We start from the raw sequence: 22917 nt of genomic DNA on the forward strand, positions 1-22917 counted from the left end.
GTTTGCAATGGCTTCCCTACCAAACAGTAAGCTCACTTGAATGCTTTGTATCCACAGGACACAGCACAGAGTTCAGTAAATGTTTAATAAACTAAGTTATTCAACTAAACTGTAAGCCTCTCAAGAGTAGGCATCATGTCTTCCTCATATTTTTGTCATCTACCATGATTACACATATAGACATTCATCATGATGCCCTCAGCTTGGAAGAAAACCTCATTTTCACTTCATCCACATGGTCACAGCAAAAACAATTTAAATGCCAACTTTGTTTCTATGAAAAGTCCTTGTCATATGTTTTAAGGCTCACAAGTACTCTTGATTGGTGGGAGCAAACATATGGGAGATCAGAGAATTTAAATGAGGATGGCTAAAGAGTTTTCCCACTAGAATAAAGTGCAAAGTAACCAAGACTCTTACTTCAACTTTTATTATGTCATATAATCCCTCTAACACATGTAACATCTGATATAGCGTATATTGTGGGCAAACACCCAGGATCCAATGGGAAGGGACAACTGTAAAGTATTTCTGGATTAATGATCGGCAGATAAACCTGCCTTGGGGAGCAGTCAGAAAAAATTCATTAGAGGTGGAATCAGATTTCAAGTGCTCTTTGGCAATCAAGACTGAAAGAGATCATGAACCTGACAGACCACAGACCACACACAAAGCCATAGGCTTGAGAAAACAGGATGGAGGGTGGGGACAGGGATAATACCACCACATCATGGCACTTTTCACAGCCTTAGGATGATTACAAATGCCACATCCGGTTCTCATTCTTTTGAATCCACTGAAATACCTTACTCACCTGTCGAGAGTTTATTCCTGGAGGTTGACCACAATACCCTAGATTCCCAAAGTCTAGGCTCATGCTTCTAGTTTGAGAAGGCAAGCAGTCAATCTAAAGTCTATGTGCAACAAAACTACAAATTCCCCCTTAATTATCTTCTAGGTAAAAATGTAGAAGAGACGATATTCACAAGGGGAAGAAGAACCAAAGGAGTAGCACAAGCAGGGACAGAGAGGAATAGCAAGGCTCTAAAAGGAAAAGGGAAAGCTTTCTTTCCTTTCTCCAAAAGACAAGCAGTATGGCAGACTGCTTGTCTTCTGGAGACAAAAACAAAAACAAAATAACCCTTTAGGAACCAAACAAAGACCTCCCCAGAACAAAAGGGATCCTGGTGTTGGCCCCAACATCTTTCTCAAAATAAGAACCAGATAGCAAAAAGGTGGTACAATGTGCAGGATTCAGAGTGCCGCAAGGATGAAGCCTGCTGAACAAGATGCTTGGCCTCAAATAACAAGTGGGTTAGAAGCAAGTTTCTGGAGAATGAAGTTCACTATATCATCCCATGGTACCAAAGTTGTTTAACTGGAGACCAATGCACTGTACCCTCAGGTAGTAGGTCACCAGAAGCTAAAAAGAAACTGAACAACAGTTAAAACTTCAGAACCAGAGTCCACAAACTGAAAGCAGTTGATAAACATCACTAAAATTCTGTTGCAAATTCCTCATCTATTCAGCAGGATGGGGCAAAGCCAATGCTCTTTTGCCTTGAGAGAAATGGTAGTCACACCATGTGAAAACATCTGAGAGGTGAGGAGGGAGGGATGAAGGAAAAGACCATGGCTCAGATGGCAAGTGATATGCTCCTGGTAGAAGTGCTTCTCTTCCTGAGGAGCACTAGGCATTTGAGAGTTCTTGGACAACTGATGGACTCTGAGCTTCTCTTTGGCTAGAGGCTGCCTCAAGCCCAGGATGGTGTTCTTTGGCCTTGGCTGTTCAGAAGGTCAGGGAGGAAGGCCTCTGTCCTTTTCTTTGTCAGCTTCTCCTTTTTTCTTTCTGTTCACTGGAATATTTTCCTTGGAAAGCCAGCCTTCTTTCTCCTGAAAAAAAAATCCATCAGCTCTTTGTATTTCTGTTCTGTCACAGATACTGTCCACAAATACCATTCTCTAAAAGGCTGGCTGCTGTGTGATGTTGATCCCCCACCAGGAGCTCCATGCTACCGTCAGAGACAACAGACTTGTACAGAATTTTGTAACTGGGTGCAGGAAGGCTAACGGGTGCAACAAGCTATCGCACCTTACAGATCCAAATTTTGTTAAGTGCCCATGCTTCTCCCTAGGAAGCGCACTGATAATTTTCTCAAACACAAATGCAACTCTTCTGTTGGTAGAGAGGTAGCACTTGTTGAGAACTGACGGATCTTAAGTGTTAGTGCACAGCCCACCTATAGCTAGGGCAGTCTCATACCCAAGAAGCAAGCAGTTATTAAAGGAATTAACACTGTGGATACATAGAAATCACCTCAGGCCACGTAAGAAACTTGTCTGCAGTTAGGCTTTTTCTTTTCTTTTTTAAAAAACTGAAATATAGTTGACTATGGCCAGGTTATTTCTGATGAACCAATCCTTGATGACTTTCACCAACGAGGCACCAGGCCTAACATGCTTCACGAACACATAGAGAAATTCTCTGCAGAGGTCTTGATGTAGACAAGTTAACTCTACTTGCTTTTCCTCAGGTCATGAAGGAAGGCTTAGAAAGTAGACTATCACTTAGAGGCCATGTCTGCAGAAGGATAGTCCAAGACCTGGACTGCTGAAGTGTTGAGCTGAAGATGGAAACTGAGAACTGAGGTGCGACTAGAATCATGATCCGGTCTCCGAGGATGGTTAAGGACTGATGCCTAGCGCCAATGCTAGACAACTTGCATGCTAACTATGCAATGCTCTCAATGTGCACAGTGGAGTCCAATGAAGAGGTCCAAGGGTTAAATGATGAGAATTCAGGCTGAAATGTGATCCAGAGGAGGGATCCCTGATGCAGAATTCTGTGCTTGACTGGGCCAGTACCCGTGAGAACCACATTTCCACAGCTGGAGTCGTTAGGGAGGCATATTACTGAACGAGAGCAATGCCAGCAGAACTGCGGCTTACAGAGACGTTTGAAGAGGTGATAATCCTGTGAAAATTCCCAAAGATACTGAGGTGTTTTGACACTCAAGGTTAAAGTCCAGCAAAATAACTGTTACAAAGGTCTTGCCAGCATGCTTAGAAACAATTTTCTTATTAAAAGTAGCAACACTGAAGAAACAGTTACAACTTAAGGGAAATGCTTGCTATAGGTAGCTTTTTTTTTTTTCTTCCTGTGAACAATGCATTCCTCCATGGTTGGGGGCACATAAAATGTTTAGGGTTGCTAAATGAAGGCAGCTGGATTGCTGTCAACATACTGGTACACTTGGAATTATCTCAAGGTTTTGACTGGAAGCAAGCACCTGAAGAGTGCGTGCTAGCCAGTGTTCACCCTCAGGGAAATGATTAGCCCCTTCCAGACTAGTATCTTAAGAGACAATATACGATAAGCACAATGATCAAAACGTTAGTGTTCTATTTTGAATACAACATTCAATTTATCTGACTTTACGGTTTGAAAATTTTTATTTTTAAATGGAACAAAACTGGGACTCTGCTTAGACTTTTAGACAGGGCTCAGAATAGAATTTTTAACTAAATGTGAATATCCCTCTTCCCTAAATCTTACTGAGTATGACTATATGAAACTTAATCATGCTAAACGACACTTTGAGGAACCTAGTTAGGGATGGATCACCAAGAAGACTGATTTTTAATGGATCTTTAATTAGCCTAGCTGTCCCTCCTATTGATTATAAATGGGAAGCCACAGTCCAATCCATGTCCCAAATGACCTCATCTTAGAATTTATTTTTGAGGAAGACGATATATTAAAATGAAAATGTAAGTGACATATGTTTATAAATCTGGTAAGGAGAACATTTTAAAAGGCCCCCTCCAATGTTGTTTGTATGTTTATTTTTTGGGGGGGGGGCTATAAAAAAAGAAAGAAAAAAGCATTCTTCCATTACAGATGAAATTTTAGGCTGGGATGAAATTAATCTTTTAAATTTAATGCTCAGGCAATGGCAATACTGGATTTCAAGCAGGGGAGTAAGCTATTTCCCCAACATTGCCAATGCTTAATGAATACCTACAATAATGGGAAATGTTAAAAGCATCTGGTTAGGTATACTTTTAGTGGAATGACATATAATATTCTTATCACAGCACAGATGAGAACTACTTTTTATTCTGTGACGTGCAGCCCCGCCTCCTTTTTGCCTGTGGAAACACTACCTGACATCACAGACATCATAAGTATACACAGAGCAGGAGGATTTTACCAGGGGCGTGTCTTTACAGTGACCAATTCTACACTCCTATAAGCTACCTACCTCAGAAACATACACATTTGAACTCCTTGGAAATTGGATATACACCGCATCTCCTTTCAAGTCATTTAGCAACCACAGCTTCCAGTGAAGCCCCATATGTCTGACTATTAGATGCAAACTCTCAGTCACTTGTATTCCATGTTTACTAGGGCAACGAGGAGCAACACTGAAGGGACTGCCCAACATCTGCAGCGTGGTTAGATGCAGCACAACGGAAACAGACATTATATGGATCTGCTGAAGTTCCAAAGCATTCATTTATGTTCTTTAGGACACTCACACATATACACAAAATCAATCAATACCGTATTTTCCTGCAAGCTGCAGGCATTCCTTATGGTGTCAGAGAAAACAAACAATACCAATGTATATGCTCACTTCTGCAGTGAAACCAATGGATGACCAGGGCATCCAGCTAACAGCTGTGGTGCAGCTATAATTGTGGTGTTAGATTCAACTTCCAGGCAGAGTGCTCAAAGAATCTAACTGAAATCAGCAGCATTACTCTGTCCCTAAGGTCTGCTTGAACTCTGCAGAACATACCTGTGTAATTTAATCCTGGTAGCTCAGAAAATACCATCAGGTCCAAGTGGGCGCATGTACAAACACAGAGCAGCCAATCCTTCCTCTAAGTAGGTAACAAACTATAGGTGTTTTTGTTTCAAAGCAGGACAGCGATATGTTATGTGTAAGTGCCCAGTTAGCTGGGTATACCCCCAAGTGACCTGTGGAGCTACCAGTACAGACTAGGATTTGTTGTACCCAGCATGTTCACTCATCATATGAAATGTAGTTTCCTGTGGTATATAGTTTAGGTACACAGTTTACTGTGGAAAACTGGCATTTTACTTAGGGGCAAAGGCAAAATCCATATTGAGTATCCACTTGGGCCATGAGGAGACACCAGATATATGTATGTCTGCACTCCACACAAAACTGCACACACTGCATCCACTTGTGTGCTACTTATGAGGCCAGACAGTTTGATTACAACATACTCATCTTTGGTGTAATGGCAACATTAATGAGGGTCTTCTCTGGGACCAATTTAATGCATATCTTGAGGGTACATATCAGGACTGTCTCTTTTGTAAATAGTGGAAGACTATTTGGGGAGATGCCTTTTATTTCCAGGAAAACTAAGAAAAAGGGAGACTTCTAGAGGTAGGGTGTTTTTGCCCTTTTTATTTCCCCTCAATAGGTAACCCAAGCATGCGAGCGCACAGGGGATCTGCAGCACAGGCACAGTAGCAATCTCTCAAGCAGCACTTTCTGTAAACCTGGGTGAACATCTGGACCGGCAGCCATGTGGAATGAAGAGTCGAGCCTGCTGCAGGGCAGCGCAGCACACACCAACGACCCTCAGGCACTCCTGCTGTGGAGGCTCCCACTGACACGTGAGCGGGGGACACACAGAGGTTTATCCTCTTCCAATCGCCTGCAACTCACGGTGCAAGCTGAACTTGCTGGGTTTGCCACGGAAAACAAAGCTTCCTCTGCATCTCCTGATGTATGTTCTAAAAAAGCAGCAAGGCCCTTCACACAGGTTCACGTTCTTATTGTTTGCTTGTGCGTTTCTGATTTCTTGGGGGGGAAGAAAAGACCCTTGATGTACGAAGTTGGGCTTAACTCCCCAGAGCCCAACTCTCCCAAGGTAACTCACTGCTTCAGGGTACTTTACCTTCGTGTGGGGCTGGGTCTTGATGGAGCCGTATTCATATTTCTTCTTTCCGCTGCCTTATTAATATCTGAAAAGAATAATCAACCCATCTGTTCAATGCTACGGAATAAAAACAAGATCATCAGCACATTTCAAATGAAAGCAACAACAAAAAAACTACAATGACAACCAGATGGTGTGAGAAGATCCATTCAGCAGACGCATAGTCACTTGGGCAATTTTTATTAAGTTACGGCAGTACGCTGTCATGGCTTGGTAGAGAATGTCCCTCAGTTTTCTAGCTAACACATAATTTGTGTAAAACTGATTATGTCAAGGCTTTAACACTGCCAAGCTTAAACCTAAAAACTGCCCCCTCCAAAAGGGGAAAAGGTTGTCTTCTAAACTCTTGGAGAGCCAGATGTATGATCCTTTTTTGAGGGGAGCAGAAAGAAAGAAAGAGAATTTTAAAAAGAGAGAGAGAGCAAGGGCAAGTAGTTCCATTTTATATTACAAGGAAGTAATGGTTGGAATCCACTGTCTTAAAACATCTAATATTCCATGAAGCAGGGGTGCCTTTTAATTTGCCTTGTGGCATTCTATTGGATGGAATCTTCCAAAATGAGATGTAGGAAAGAAATTAGTTTTTTTCTAAACAAAGCATATGACATGTTAATATTTATAACCCTCATAGGTAAGCACCTATGAATAAGAACTGGCATTTGGTAAGGTTAAGTAATAAAACACTCATTGTAGGTTTTCATTACAGAAGCCTGGCATATACAACTAGATAAAGAACAGTGGAAACATAAACTCACAGAAGCCAATCTGTGCAGTTAAAGCCTCTCGGCTAAAAACAAAACAAACCTACTTTGCAAAAGCTGAATGAAGCAAGTAATAAAAACACCATATGTAAGTAAGAAATAAAGAAATAGCTAAAGAAATGTACCAATCTATGCTCAAAGATAACGCCTGATAATTTTTATATGCCTTAAAAAATAAGTAAGCACATTAAAAATTTCATACTTTAGTAAATGGAGAAATAAAACTGCTTTCTGCTGCAGTGTAATTTTATTCCCCTTGTTCCATATCAAGCAATTAACAGTGTATCTAATAATGACATTAAGTGGTATTAAACAATCACACAATTAGAATTTAAAACAGTGATTTTAAATAGCTTTGAAAATAGTAATTATGTGTGTGAAAAATTCTAACCAGCGTCTTATCACATGAAAGATCACAGTAATGACAAAACTTAAAGAGGTCTTGTATGTCTTTAACCTGCTATGTTGTCAACTATTGAGTTCCTGTTCAAGTGAGAATGATCTTCAGTTCCATTTTAAGTCAGAAGTCCATTATCTTTAGGAGAATGGCTTTTGACTAAACTGAAGGTAACACATCTAAACAGTCAGAGAAGTATATTCTATGTAAAATGCTTCTTAAGTTTCTAACTGAGCAGACACAATCCCTCTACCTTTATAAAGAATCAGGAAATATGTTCCACACAGAAATTGGCCAGTAATACCTGACCATGGGTTTGGTATTGCATGTCACAAGTTACAACCCTTAAAATTCACTAAGGCCTGACTTTTTTTTTAATATTTATTTATTTGGCTGCACTGGGGTCTAGTTGCAGCATGCAGGATCTAGTTCCCTGACCGGGATCGAACCTAGGCCCCCTGCATTGGGAGCGTGGAGTCTTAGACACTAGACTACCAGAGAAGTCTCAAGTCCTGAAATATTAAAACATGTTAAGAGACAGATCATACAGGGAGTATCTAGTTTCTTCTGTATGTAATTGTGAAGAGTATCAGTTCAGGTTTAGAAGGGCCTACTGACCTAGTCCTCCCACTTACTTTGTACTGCTTTCTAATATAGGGTGACTATGATTCAGAGGAAATAGATGGGGAAGACAGTGGAAACAGTGTCAGACTTTATTTTTTTGGGCTCCAAAATCACTGCAGATGGTGATTGCAGCCATGAAATTAAAAGACACTTTCCTTGGAAGGAAAGTTATGACCAACCTAGACAGCATATTAAAAAGCAGAGACATTACTTTGCCAACAAAGGTCCGTCTAGTTAAGGCTATGGTTTTTCCAGTGGTCATGTATGGATGTGAGAGTTGGACTGTAAAGAAAGCTGAGCGCCAAATAATTGATGCTTTTGAACTGTGGTGTTGGAGAAGACTCTTGAGAGTCCCTTGGACTGCAAGGAGATCCAACCAGTCCATTCTAAAGGAGATCAGTACTGGGTGTTCACTGGAAGGACTGATGCTGAAGCTGAAACTCCAGTACTTTGGCCACCTCATGCGAAGAGTTGACTCATTGGAAAAGACCCTGATGCTGGGAGGGATGGGGGCAGGAGGAGGAGGGGAGGACAGAGGATGAGATGGCTGGATGGCATCACCGACTCGATGGACATGAGTTTGAGTCAACTCCGGGAGTTGGTGATGGGCAGGGAGGCCTGGCGTGCTGCAATTCATGGGGTCGCAAAGAGTCGGACACAACTGAGCGACTGAACTAAACTGAACTGATGATTCAGAGAGAAATGTAAAGTCTTTGATTACTTAAAAAGTTTTCAAAGTATCTCTGGAATACATGGGGAGTGGTGTTAGTGGCGTGCATATTTCTTTTAAATAAGGACCATATTTCCCAGCAGAATTCCATGTATTATTAAATAGTCATGTAAATAAAACTCATCTAAACACTGACTTGACTCAGCAAACACTTAGGTGAGACTATGGAATACATGGTACTACTATAACTGTTGTCTATAAATACTATATAATTTTGCCCTCATCATATGAAAAGGACTACTGCATTGTATAATTATATCCAATTCTGCGAGGGCCATTAAATATAGGACTGGGGAGACCAAAATACTCATGTACCATGTACCTTTAGGGCAAAACTGGTTGCAGTTAGAATGATGGACGTAAATATTTTCCTTTGAAGTTCGTGAAATTCTTTGCAATCATTTCAAAGATTATTTAAAAAATTCAAGATTATATCTTTAAACCATTCTGACTGTAATTTGCCTCCTAGTATCCATTTTCATGGAGGAGTCCAAAGTAATTGTTTTTGGATGGTGTGGCTTAAGTTTCTTTTGCAGAAAAGAGAACTTTGAGACCATTTTCTTAATTTTAGGGGTTAGCAAACTTCTGGTATGGTATAGCAGCTGTTTGTTTATTCATTCCTATTAAAGAGATCCTTAAATCTCCACCTGGAGTAAGATATGGACAAAATGAAACTTGAAACATTTTGCTAGTCTCACTGCCATCTAAGAGGACTGCTCAGGTTAGGCTAGAGGTGGAGGCGTTTTCAGTAAGAGTTACGAAAAACTATCACCACCACCAATTCACATACACAAACAATTCTAACATATGTGTATACAGAACTTTTGGAAAACCTAAGAATTTGGAAACACAGAAAGAACAGAGAAGCTACCAAAAGTACAAATAACTTCAGAGAGCTGATCATGGTACAACAGCGATTTAAAGCAGCAGAAAAAACAAACCAACAAACCAAAACCTTGCCCAATCCCAATTTTCTGTCACACAATTTGAAAACCCATCAACTGGAGGTTCATTTGAACAAGTTTTAATTTGAAAATGCAAATACTGTGACTAGTAAAGGGGGTTTTTGTATTAATTAATTGAATCAGATTATTTTCCTTCTAAATCCTTACTGAGATATGTAATTTACACCAAAGAAATAGAAATGATATCAACGTAAAGGAGAAGGGAAAACAGAAGGACAATTTGGGAATCTTTCTGGACGTTAGAGGGGAATCACAATTTTGGAGGGAATTTAATCAACAAGAGGGCAGTGGTAACTTAAAAGAATCTCCAAGGAGAGGTGGAATGCTTCTTCTGCCTAAAAAAGGGAAGAAATAGTGCTTCTTTTTCTTCCTGATTTATTTTATCTGGGGCAGCTCAGTCTCAATGTCTCTTCCACCTCAGCTTGGTTGGTAGTTCTACATTTTGTCAATTTATTAGCAATGTGAATACCATTCAAAGTCACCATTACCAAAAGGTGCTTAACCGACACCTGAATATCTATAATTTCTAAGGGGTAAAAATAGTTAAAAGCACTTCTCTAGTAAGAATTTTTAGACAAGAAAACCAGCACCAACTGAAAGGATTCACATAAGAGGAAAAAAAATGGAAAATAATCTGGAAAATGTTATACAGGAAGCAGCAGAGCTGTTTTAAATCACAAAAGAGTGGGGGTAAAGAACTCCCAAAGGAAGGCACAATGCCTAATCTACAATTTTATTTTAGACTAATATGCCAGACAGAGTTCACACAATGGTCCTCAGATATGCCATAAATAAAAATGCATGTTTCATTCATAGTATCAAGAACTGGTTTGCTCTATTTTTTAATTGTACCACCACAAAACAATTCTTTTCACCTTAAAACCAATTTTTATACTTCAAAGACAGTCACAATGGAAAACAGGACTATTCTAAACAAGTGCAGTATGAACTGTAACATTTGACAATACCACCACTGGTTGTTGAAATAAGTCCTAACCACTGGACTGCCAGGGAATTCCCTACAATTTCAATAAATGATTACAAATGAAATAAAGCTTGCCAAAAGGTCTAGTTGAAAAGCAACCAACAATTAGGAATTATTAAATTGGAAATACATGATGATAAAGATAATGCTACTTGAGAAACCATACTGACAAGACAGTGAATATGAGACAGTAACTCCCAAAACTGGGAAGGGAAAGGACAGGAATTCTCACTTAAACCATATTTATGAAGATGACTTTGATGATATATTGTACCATCAGGGATATTATGAGTTATACTGTAAAGAGTTAGGGAGGAGAGAATGCTTGGTTTGCTGTTTCTAAATCAATGCTTTAAGCTCACTCTGAAAACTACACAATCCCACATATTTGGTTATCTGCTTCAATTTCTAATTGAAATAATTATTATATCCTTAATGGTATTAGGATATTATTCCAAAGAACAGGAATGGTGGAAACAATATAACTTATATTTACAAAATACTTACTCTGTCCCAGAGCCTGTACTAAGAATGTTACGTGCATTATCTCAAGCAAACCTTTCTACAACTCTTAGAGTTGTATTATGATCTCTATTTTGAGAATGAGGAAATTAGAAGTTTAGAGAAATTAGGTGACTTATCTGAGGTCACAAGATGATCAAAAGGCAGAGACAAGGCAGAGCTAGAACTCAAAACCAGGTGTGCCTGACACTAAAGTGCTTAAACATGTTATGCTGCCTCCAACAGGGAGCAGAAAGAGCTGGTTTCCATTCTGAACACTGGTGAGGGCTTCCTGATCAGATGCTGATGAAACCTGGAAAAGGCAGTCTGTGCTGGTCATACCAGTGTTTAAGCACCCCAGACACTCAATAGGGTAGGACCTGCTTATTCAATTACAACTTTGATTTCTATCACCTCAAACAACAATGTTTCTGGCTTTTACTACTGATATTCTATTCACTATAACACCTCAGACAAAAATTCTTTATCAATATTTAATTTCTGGCCCTTTTTACTACTTTTGAGGAAAGAACCTTGGCTGGAATCAGCAAATCTGAGTTCTAGTCCTACTTTTCTGGGATGTGGGGGAGAGGATTTAGTCAAATCACTTGAATTCTCTAAACCTAATAAAATGGATATTCTACCTTACTTGTTATACTGATTCAAGGAGAATATCAACTAAGAGAAAAAGCTCACTAATTTGGACCAACAAAGGTTGAGCTAATCTAAACTACTAAAAAAGTTGGAGCAACAAAAAATTCAAAATACAGGTTCATTTAAAAAGGTAAAATTTCAACTGAGCTGTACAAGTAGAGATCCTTGTGCTACGCTTAGTCTCTCAGTCTCGTCCCTTAGTCGCTCAGTCGTGTCCGACTTTTTGCGACCCCGTGGACTGTAGCCTGCCAGGCTCCTCAGTCCATGGGGATTCTCCAGGCAAGAAATACCAGAGTGGGTGGCCATGCCCTCCTCCAGAGGATCTTTCCAACTCAGGGATTGAATCCAGGTCTCCCGCATTGCAGGTGGATTCTTGACCTTCTGAACCACAGGGAAGTCCAGAGATCCTTAGAGAACTAAATTACTGAACTTAAAAAGTACTGTTTATAATAAGGACATCAAATGCTTCTATACATAACTACGCATCACACTCTGTACTAGGTCTTAAGACATAAGGAAATAATAAGGCTAAAGTCTCTGCCTTAAAGGAGTTCACTGTTTAATAAAGAAAAGAGGCACATGTATATAGATAATCACAACATAATTTAAAATGGGATTATGGCAGAGATAAAGAAGGCCTAACTATGCGTATGTGTGTGGCAGGGCGGAGAGAACACTGGGAGGAATAGGCGACAAGGGATGGGTGGAAGGGGTTGGAAGGCCTAAAAGTAACATTTAAACTGAGTCTTGAAGAATGAATTTACCAGAAAATAGAGAAGTCACTGCAGCATATGCAAAGGGAAAGGAATGGTCTGAAGGGCATAATAAGAAATACTGCAGGAAGTTTAATGTAGGAAATGGGATGATAGGAACAGGAAAAGAGTGGAATTACAGATGTAAGCCAGGGCAGACTAAATAACAAAAAAAACCTGTTATGGAAAAGGAAGAAACTGGTGGCAGGAGGGCATGTTAGGAGGTTATGAACTGAACTACCATAAACAGAGTTTCAGTGAGGTCAAATTAATGAAGGTTTACTGTATGCTTATTATTCAAAATAACAGGGGATTATTTAAATCTATGACATTCAAAATATTGCCCATTTATAAAATAATGTTCCTTGAAGATCACTGGTTTGACATTAAAGGGACTAGAGGGGAGAAAAATATCTAAAAGTTAATGATTTTACCTTCAATAAAGGGATATAAAATGAACTGATGGCCAGAGGAATCATTATTCAATAGCCAACCATCTACTGACGAGGAACAAATAGACAACAAACCTTATTTTTTCTAATATCTTACATTTATCATCTTTAAGTGTACAGTTCAGTAGTAGTATATATACTTACAAATATAAACAGCTGGGCAATAGGTTTCCAAAACTTTTTCATCTTGCAAAATTAACTCTCTTATACCCATTAAACAACTACCCATCCTCTCCCTGCCCATATATATTTTTTCTTTTCATTCTCAACATCACATTTCTTTAATGAAGATACATAAGTGCCACCTGAGAAGATGTTTAAAAATGGGATTCCCAGACCCCTTCTCAAACTTTCAGTATCTGAGGATAAAGCCTAGGAATCCAATCCACACTTAAGCAAGTTTCTTGGCAGGTATCTGGGAACTACAGTGCTACTCTATTATTTATTTATTCCTGTAGTTTATACAGAATGTATGCTTAAGTGCCCCATTTAAAAACCTCTCTAAACTCCTGTGTTCAAGGGGGAATAGTTCATAAACTGTCACAAAGAACATGTGACAACAATGGCTAACATCTGCAGACAGGTCAGCTGGGAGTGGGGTGGGAAGCTGCACCCAAGAACACGTGTTTCCAACGAGCTGTTCTAGTGACTCTGACGCTGTCCTAATGTAATCTTCCCAAAGACTGAAAAAAAGTTCAACTATATATTTATAACTCTAAGTTTTAAAATTGAATGAAAATCATCTTTTTCCTATTTTTTCTTTTGGATATCAAAAATAATTTCTGAAGAGATTAAAAACAAACTTCTTGTATCATCTCTATCTCAGTCTCCAACTGCATAATTAAGTATGCAACCTAAAAGCCAAATAACTTGTAATTCAAAGTTCTTCATAGCTTGCTCACTAGCTGCAGAATCAACCTAACCTCCAGTAATTCTATCATTCCAGATCCAAACCAGGAGACCACTCAAAATATTTTTTAGAGCTAAAGTTGTAAGCCATTCTGCTTTATAACTGTTCATTAATGCAACTTAAGTTCTCCTGCTCTTTGCCTAAAGTTGTTGGTCTTTGCATAGGTCAACAATAATGTTTTTAACATGAAATAAAAGGAAAAAGTCTTATGCTTTGGAAAAGTTCTGATTCTTTGAGTGGAATTATTTTCTTAACATTAATGCAATTAGTCCAGTTGACCTATTATCTTTCATTTCTTAGTGATAAGATAAAGAATGAAAATGACCATCCCTATAAATATTCATATTTGGTGGTAATAAAACCACCATTTAAAAAGCAGCAGGCATGCTGGTATCACACATTTAGCTGTCAGTATAGTTCATATTTCCCTCATGTGCTGCTGCCTCAGACAGTGCCCTAACACTGATCCTTTCCTTAATGCCTCTCATTAATGAGAATTACAGAGGGTAATTTTCTGTTGCTTATTGCCCTTTTAACTTCTCAGTAGTTTACTTCAAGTTACTGAATAGTCTAGGCAAATGTTTCTGCTGTTCACAGGACAAATCTTTAGGCACAAAAAGGCTGACGGAGCTTTTAAAGTGTTTGTCTTAAAGACATATGGTAACTATTAGTTAACAGCAAGGTACAGAGAGCAAATTTAGAGTAGCAGAAAGAGTAGTCCGTTTGGGGGAAACACTACAACCACAAGATTCGTGGGAGGAGAGCAAGAGAAAGGCATCATGATACCTTCCTCTCTTGAACATCCACACTGCATATGTTTAACATGTTAAAGCCTCTGAGAAGTTCTGGAGTAAGAACACTGCTTTTTTACCTTAACATTTCCCAATTTTTTACCACAAAATCTTTTATCTTCAATATGTTCTACTAATATGTTATTTGGGCAAGGAATATGACCTCTATGAGCCACTGTTTCCTCATATGCAAAAAAGATATAAGACTGGTCTACCTATCTCACAAAAGGAAAGGAGGGAGAAAATGAGTTGGTATTTGTAAACCTGCTTTGTGAACAATAAGCGCTGCCTGTTGTACTTTATCATTACCACCAAGATAAGAGTGAGTGTAGTAAGAGATGTTTAATTTCTCCTGTGGAGAGTCAGAAACAAAGAACCAATGTAAATGGAACAGAACAGAATAGTAAATATACTTCCTCCAAAGGTTTTCCATTCTTTTTTTTTAAAATAATTTATTTATTTTAGTTGGAGGCTAATTACTTTACAATATTGTAGTGGTTTTTGCCATACACTGGCATCAATCAGCTGTGGGTATACATGTGTTCCCCATCCTGAACCCCCCTCCCACCTCAACCCATCCCTCACGGTCATCCCAGTGCACCAGCCTTGAGCACCCTGTCTCAGGCATTGAACCTGGACTGGTGATCTATTTCACATATGATAATATACATGTTTCAATGCTAGTCTCTCAAATCATCCCACCCTAAGGTTTTCCATTCTTAAAAGCACAACTGAATTCCAATAATTTGCTCAACAGCAATAAGCTGTACAAAGGCACTGCCATCTGCAGGCGATGGAGAACGAATGCTTGCAATGGATACTTAAAATGAAGTTTCAAAGCATCAGGTGCTCTTTCTCATCAGACTTCTAAAGCCTTTCCAAAAAATGTTTATTCTTAGCTTTTGAACACTAGTAGATGAGGTTCCATTTACTGAAGTTCTGAAACTGACTGGACTAAAATAAAATTCTCATTTCTTCTCCACACAGGACTGCTGCTTTGAAATGTGAAAAAATTACCTTAGCCTTTCAAAAATTATACATTGTGCCTGCACAAAGTAATCCCAAGGAATAAGGAATTTTTACACAGTCTTTGAGGAAAAAGCCCTTGAAAGGCCTATGCTGACTTTTCTGAGTTCTCTCTCAGTGAGTTAAAATAAATCTGCTCTCTCATACACAAAAACAGAGGTTATGAACAGACTACAAATAGAACACCATGTTAACTAAGGAGTAAATCAATTTGTCAATGCCTTCTTCAAAGTGTGGTGTTCAGAGGCCTGGGCTATTCAACAACTTGCACCTAGAAAAATTCCTTCCTCTGGGCCTTCTCCAGCACAGTCTACAAGGAAAATCACTGTTTCTATGTTTTACGTTAAGACTGTCGGAGGTTTCAAAAACATATCTGGAGGGTGACAGACGAGTTAAAGGAAAGGCAAAGAAACCAGAATGCAGGAAGAAACTGATGTCGACATATTGCTAAGTGATTTCCAATAGTCACAAAGCAAAGTTTGGGCTTTACTGTTTTGGAAAAGTCAACACCAGTTAGTTTTCACACCCAGACTGACTCATACGCAAAACATGAAATCTAGAGTTGTCAAAAAGCAGATCCACCGGCGTTTGCAAAACATTTTTTTTTTTTTTTTTAACTATCTGGTACCACACCACAATGCTGCAAGAAAACCGAGGAGGCACACCGGGTACTCTGGAGCGCAGTTTCTCTCAGAGTATCCCGCGTAAGTTAACGATGAGAACGGTTTACAACGAGAAAGCTTTTAACGTTAATTATTACCCCCCGAAGACCCTAGGGCGTTTCATGGAGTCCGCTAAGTCTCAGGGGGAAATTCTGTACACAGCGCTAAAGGCAGAAGGACCACAATTAACCCCACATTCCTAGGGCAGCGTTTCCCAAAGCGTGGAACGCAGAATAATTTCAGGAGGAATCAGGACGCACTGTTTATTTTGATACGTAAGTATTTATTTCTTTATGAGCATTAAAGAATTGGCTTTCCATTAAACGGTCGGTGATTTACGCTTCCACCTTAAACAAATATATTTTAAAAAGAGGGGAAAAAATGTCAGTTTAAAGAAGAAAAAGTAACATTTGGTAAATAAATAGCTGTTCAGATGGGTACACGGATGTAAAAGTGCAACGCGAGAGACTGAAATTGGGGAAACGCCGTCCTAAAAAAAAGCCCTCCCGGCCAGCCGTCGGGGTGCAGAAAGTACCCAGGTTCCATAGACGGAGAACCAGCCGGTTGGGACGCTGGCTCGGTCGCTAGTTGCCAGGGTAACCGCGGGCTCGGTCGCTTTCCCCGTTTTCTGGGCCCGGATCCGCGCTATTAAAACGGGTGTGTGTAGGGGAAAATATCACATTAACAACGAGACGCCTCGAGGATGCTGTCAAGGGGCCGCGAGGCGGCGGTGACGCGGGACAGCGTGTTCGGTTCGCCACCCAGCGCCGCGCGCCCCGCAGAGAGCCCGGTGAGGCCAGCCGCCTCAGCCCGGGTTCGAATCCCGACTACGCCACCGACTAGCTGAGGACCCAAAGGCGAGCGACTTCACGTTTCGAGGAGACGTGGGATGTGCGGCCCGAGCCTACAGAGGAGCCCCACAGGGCTATTATCGGCGGGTCGTGCTCAGACCGCAAGCGGCGGTGCGGCGCCGTCGGCCCCGAGCCCACCTCCTGCCGCCCCGGCTGACCGGGCCTGCGCTCGACGGTAGTCAAGAGAAGGCCGCGCCCCGCACCGGGCATGCGCAGCCCGGCGCGCACCCGCAGGGGGGCCGCGGCCGCGGCCGCGCGTTGAGCGGGCCCTCCCGCCTCAGCCTTCCCATCCGGCCCTGGGCCCCCTCAACCGTCAGCCCCACGCCTCGGCGGACGGCCACCGCTTCCCGGCACTCACCGCTACCAGCGCGGCGGGCTGCTGGCCACTTCTCCGCCTCAGGCCCGCCGCCGCCGCCTCCGCCTCAGCCCACCTGCCCGCCGTAGGACAAAGGCGCCACCAACCGACCGGCGCGGGCACGAGGCAATGGCGGCCGGGGCGGGGAGTAGGGGCAGAGGGCGCGCACGCAGCGGCAGGCGCGGCAATGTCGCAAGAGCGCGCGTGTTTGCGGCAGGACTGAGTTGGAGCGTCGATCTCCTTAGCGATGAGGGCGGGGAAGTGGCTCGCGCGGCAGTTGAGAACGCGAGGGGTTGCCTAGCAACGGCGTCCCCGGGTGAGGATGGGTCCCAGGCCTGGTCGCCACCACCCTAAAGGGCTTTGCCTTTCTTCAGATTTTCAGAGTGCCTCCTTTCCTCTGTAATTGTGGAAAGAGATCATTTAAATCCTGGAATACTTTGATTTCGCCCTGTATAAAACTCAACACCTATAGATGTGTGTATTGGAGACTAGTACATATATTCATATAACCTCCGGATCACAGGGAACAAAGAGAGCAGAGAGGTAGAGAAAGTGTTTTGTTTACATTAAAGAGTCTGTGTGGAGAAGGAAACGGCAACCCACTCCAGGATTCTTGCCCAGAGAATCCTGTGGACAGAGGAGCCTGGTGGTCTGCCGTCTTTGGGGTCGCACAGAGTCGGACGCGACTGAAGCGATTTAGGAGCAGCAGCAAAGCGGCTGTGTATCTTGTTTAATTTCACTGACAAGAGGCAAAAGGATTCTGGTGATATAGTTACAGATTCATCTTGAGTTCTTTCTTTCTGGAATATTCACTCAATGTCAAATATAAATTTCCCAGAAAGTAATCGTTGATCATGGAAGCATGTAAAATGTTGTATTGCTCATTTAATCTGCAGAATATATTTGTTACAGGAAATGGAATTTGCTCACACAATTGTAAATGCATCCTGTTAATCACAGTGATGGCTATATGAATCAGGTAGGCTTTTTGTGAGTTAGGAAGTGCTGCAAACCCCATGGGTCAAGTTTTTGTCCTTGTGAATGTGTGTGTTAGTTGCTCAGTCGGGTCCAACTCTTTGCGACTGCATGAACTGTAGCCCATCAGGCTCCTCTGTCCATGGAATTCTCCAGGCAAGAATACTGGAGTTGGGTAGCCATTCTCTTCTCCAGGGGATCTTCCAAACCCAGGGATCGAATCTGGGTCTCCCGCATTGCAGGCAGATTCTTTACCATCTGAACCACCGGGGAAGTTCTTGTGAATAGTGCATGCAAAATAAAAATGGTGGCAGTGGGATTTGAATATTATGAGAAATCAGATTTCTTTGACACCAATTCATAAGGTCCCTCCACTAATTTATTCCCTGAATGTTTATTATACACCTACAAGCTGTCCTTATGATTTATTATACACCTACTTGCTATCATGAGCGAATGCAGACCCATCCCTGCTGTCTTGGAGATTCAGTGCAGTGGAGAGATAGAATTAGGCGAACAATCACACTTGTGCACAAACAAAAATAACTGAAGGAAAGAAATCGGCATGCACTCTATTGTCTAGGTTTTCTCCTTACGAATAGTACAGAGTGTGTCTGATGCCTATTAGCAGGTATGCTTGGCCTTTAGATCCTTCCCGTAATTCATCATGGCATCTGGGAAAATGGAAGCTGTGTGGTTTTATCCTGCCTTGGCTGAGAGGTTCTGAAAGCAGATAGGAACTTCTACTGCCAGGAATTTCCCCTTTACTTTATCCCAGGTTGCTCACCCACTCTTGGTGAGAAGTCTCAGGGTTTTGTGGATTCACCTGCTTTCCTGATATCCTTTTCTGTGTCAGGTGAAAAACCACATTTGACTCAGTTCAGAATCTTCTGTTTCTTTCCTTGATTCCTGCTTTTTGGTGCTTATGTCATAAAGTGGTACTCTTTTCATTGTTTGGTTGAATACTCTTAATTTGGGGTGATATCCTTTAACTTTTTATTATTACTTTTTGGTTAGATATCCAAGGACAGAGATACTGTGACTCAACTTCATCTTGTTACTTTACCCACCCAGAAGTTTTACATTATCTGTTACTCTTCACAACAACTCTATATGATACTATATGCTTTGAAATTTTTATTTTTGTTTCTGGCTCTCTGTTCTGATGCTATACAATTTAAACTTTAAAAATTCCTTAATATCTCAAACATACATTAAACTACATAAGATAATATAATGCATACCTTTCTACGAACTAAGATTCTCCTTCCATTTCCTTCCTCTCTCCTATAAATAATCACTCTCCATACATTTTCAGGTATATTTTGTGCTAAGTTGCTTCAGTTGTGTTTGACTCTTTGTGACCCCATGGACTGTAGCCCACCAGGCTCCTCTGTCATGGGATTCTCCAGGCAAGAATACTGGAGTGGGTTGCCATGCCCTTCTCCAGGGCATCTTTCCAACCTAGGAATCGAACCTGAGACTCCTGCATTGGCATTCTTTACCACTGAGCCAATGGTAGTCAGGGAAGCCCATACATGTCAGAGTTTTCTAGAATACACACCTTAGGAGTGGAATTGATGACTCTGTAGTATACCACATCTTGAACTTTAGGAGGTTTATAGCCAGATTGCTCTCCAAAGAAGTATTAGTATATACTCGTGCAAGCAATTTATAAATACCATTTTTAGATATACTTGCCAACTTTTGGTATTTTCTGACTTTATTCATTTATTTTTGCTTATGACAATAGGTGTGAAATGATATGTTTTTTCAGTTTTAATTTTCCTGAATTTAGTGATATTGAGCATTTTTTCTTACCGGCTCTCCAGGTTTCTGCCTGATATTTCTGGACCATTTTTCTACTGGGTTTATTTATGTTTTCCCTATTGATCCATAGGAGTTATTTACATATGCTCAATACTGATCTTATATTAGTTAGGTCTTCTTTCTGTGGTTTGTCGATTTACTTTGTTGATGGTGTCTCATCATGGAGAAGTTTAAAATTTTAATGTGGTCATATATTTCGATCTTTCCCTTCATGGTTTATAGTGTTCTGTGTCTTGTTTAAGGATTCCTCCCCTCTTTTTCTTTTTTTTTTTTTCCTCCCCTCTTATGATGTCAAGTAGATATTCTCCTTGGTAAGTACTATTAGTGCATCAATTTTACAGGTGAATCAGTTGGGGCATCAGTTGAGAAATTATATGACTTGCCTAAGGTCATAGAGCATTGGAGGTGAGTGACTTGGGTTTTTGACTCCTGGGTTGCACTGCACTCCACAACTGATGAATCTCTTGCCACCCTGTTTTGCTAATTGTCTCATGAGAGCACTTCTTAGTCTTTTCCTGTAGACAGAGGATGTGCAGAGCTCAGACAAGCTGCAGATTAAGTGTGGTCCTCATTTACTGCATCATGAAACCCTCTAACTCTAGACTTCACAATACCTAGAAATATTTTGAAAATCTTCAAATAACTTTGGCTATACATTAGAGTTGCAAAAGTAGTACAAAGAATTCCTGAATGTTCTTCACCCAGATTCCCCAAATGTTGAGTATTTTACCTTGTTCAATTTGTAACTGTTTCTCTGTATTATTGAATCTACTATGCTAGATTAAATTATTAGTATCTCTATGTTATCTTTGCATTATCAAACCTATGATTTGAATTTCACCAGCTGTCCCACTAATGCCAGTTAGAGCAAAAGAAACAAAAAAGTTTTTTTTCTGGCCCAGAATCCAGTGTAGGGTTTTATGTTGCCTTTTAGTTTTCAAGTCTCTTCCTTCTCCTTTAACCTGCAACATTTCTTCAGTCTTTCTTGGTCTTTCCTGACCTTGACATTTTTGAAGAGTTCAGGCCATTTATCTTAAGGACCATCTCTCATCCAGGCTTTCTGATGTTTCTTCATTGTTAGACTCAGGTCAGACATTTTTGGCAGGAATACACAGAAGTGACGCTGTGTCCTTCTTGGCCAGTAATTTTCTTTTGAGTAGAACCCTCTACAATATTATGTCAATAAATGCATTTTTCCAGGCAAAAGAATTAATATCTCTTATTTCCAGATCTCAGAGGATCCACATGACATAAATAAAGGCCCAGAAGTTCTTCCTTCCTCTGTGCTGGTCTTGGTGGGAATCCTTGCTCAGTAAGATGCTCTGAGGGAGACAGAGAGGGAGGCACTGAGAGCTGGGCCATGCCTTCTCCCAGCCCATTTCCTACACCTTCATCCCCCCGCCCCCGACCCCGCTCCCTTCTCTGCCACCTCTTTAACTGCTACTCATCCTAAGGGCTTTAATTTAAATCTCACCCCCCTTCCCCATTTAGGATAGAGACTTTATTTTGGGGGGCTCCAAAATCACTGCAGATGGTGACTGCAACCATGAAATTAAAAGACGCTTGCTCCTTGGAAGAAAAGTTATGACCAACTGAGACAGCATATTAAAAAGCAGAGATATTATTTTGCCAACAAAAGTCTGTCTAGTCAAGCTATGGTTTTTCCAGTAGTCATGTATGGATGTGAGAGTTGGACTATAAAGAAAGCTGAGCATCGAAGAACTGATGCTCTTGAACTGTGGTGTTGGAGAAGACTCTTGAGAGTCCCTTGGACTGCATGGAGATCCAACCAGTCAACCCTAAAGGAAATCAGTCCTGAATATTCATTGGAAGGACTGATGCTGAAGCTGAAACTCTAATACTTTGGCCACTTGATGCGAAGAACTGACTCATTGGAAAAGACCCTGATGCCAGGAAAGATTGAAGGAGGGAGGAGAAGGGGACGATGGAGGATGAGATGGTTGGATGGCATCACTGACTTGATGGACATGAGTTTGAGTAAGCTCCAGGAGTTGGTGATAGACAGGGAAGCCTGGCGTGCTACAGTCCATGGGGTCACAAAGAGCCAGACACAACTGAGGTCATGAACTGAACTGATAGGAGAACAGACTATGCATTCAGACTACTTGGGTCCAAATCCTGGCCCTACCATTTACTAGCTGTGTGACCTTGGGCATGATACCTAACCTCTCTGTGCCTCAGTTTCCTCCTTTGTAAAACAGAGATAGTAAAAAGAACTGTCTCAAAAGATTATTGTGAATGTTGCTGACTTAACATATCTAAAACACCTAGAACAGTGCCTGCCATGAACTGCTCAGTATGCATTAATTAGCTGGTAGTAGCTTGCCAGTCTATGGCACACTCTTAAAAAATTTTTTTTTTAATTTATTTATTTGACTACAGTGGGTCTTAGTTGTGGCACACAGGATCTTTTAGTTGTGGCTTGTGGAATCTAGCTCCCTGACCAGGAATGGAACCTGGGCCCCCTGCTTTGGGAGTGTGGAGTCTTAGCCCCTGGACCACCAGGGAGGTCCCTGCACTGTTATAGAACTGTGCTTTTCTGTCCTAAAATTACTTTTCCAATCAGAGGCTGTGCAATGGAATATGAGGAGGATTTGGGAGTTACCTCCTAATCTCACAGCTGAGGATAAAGGGGTACTAAATATAAAGCAGGGGCCCTTGACCTGAGGTTCACAAACTGGGAGAAA

At 41.0% G+C, this 22917-nt stretch overlaps 1 protein-coding gene across 4 annotated transcripts in view; it reads right to left on the bottom strand.

Moving 5' to 3' along the window:
* The window catches only part of NCOA5 (nuclear receptor coactivator 5), a 29265-nt gene extending 11721 nt beyond the window's left edge, over positions 1-17544 (bottom strand). For 3 of the 4 annotated variants that reach the window (XM_061127397.1, XM_061127396.1, XM_061127399.1), the window contains exons 1-2: positions 17408-17544; positions 5947-6013 (exon numbers count right to left, since the gene is read on the bottom strand). In XM_061127397.1, coding sequence (XP_060983380.1) covers positions 5947-5984 — 38 coding nt within the window. In that variant the 5' untranslated portion in view covers positions 5985-6013; positions 17408-17544. The remainder of the gene's footprint in view (positions 1-5946; positions 6014-17407) is intronic. The other variant, XM_061127398.1, reaches the window with a different exon arrangement.
* Positions 17545-22917: the final 5373 nt, after the last annotated feature.

The sequence above is a fragment of the Dama dama genome, chromosome 23 (assembly GCF_033118175.1).
Source record: "Dama dama isolate Ldn47 chromosome 23, ASM3311817v1, whole genome shotgun sequence".
NCBI lineage: Eukaryota > Metazoa > Chordata > Mammalia > Artiodactyla > Cervidae > Dama > Dama dama.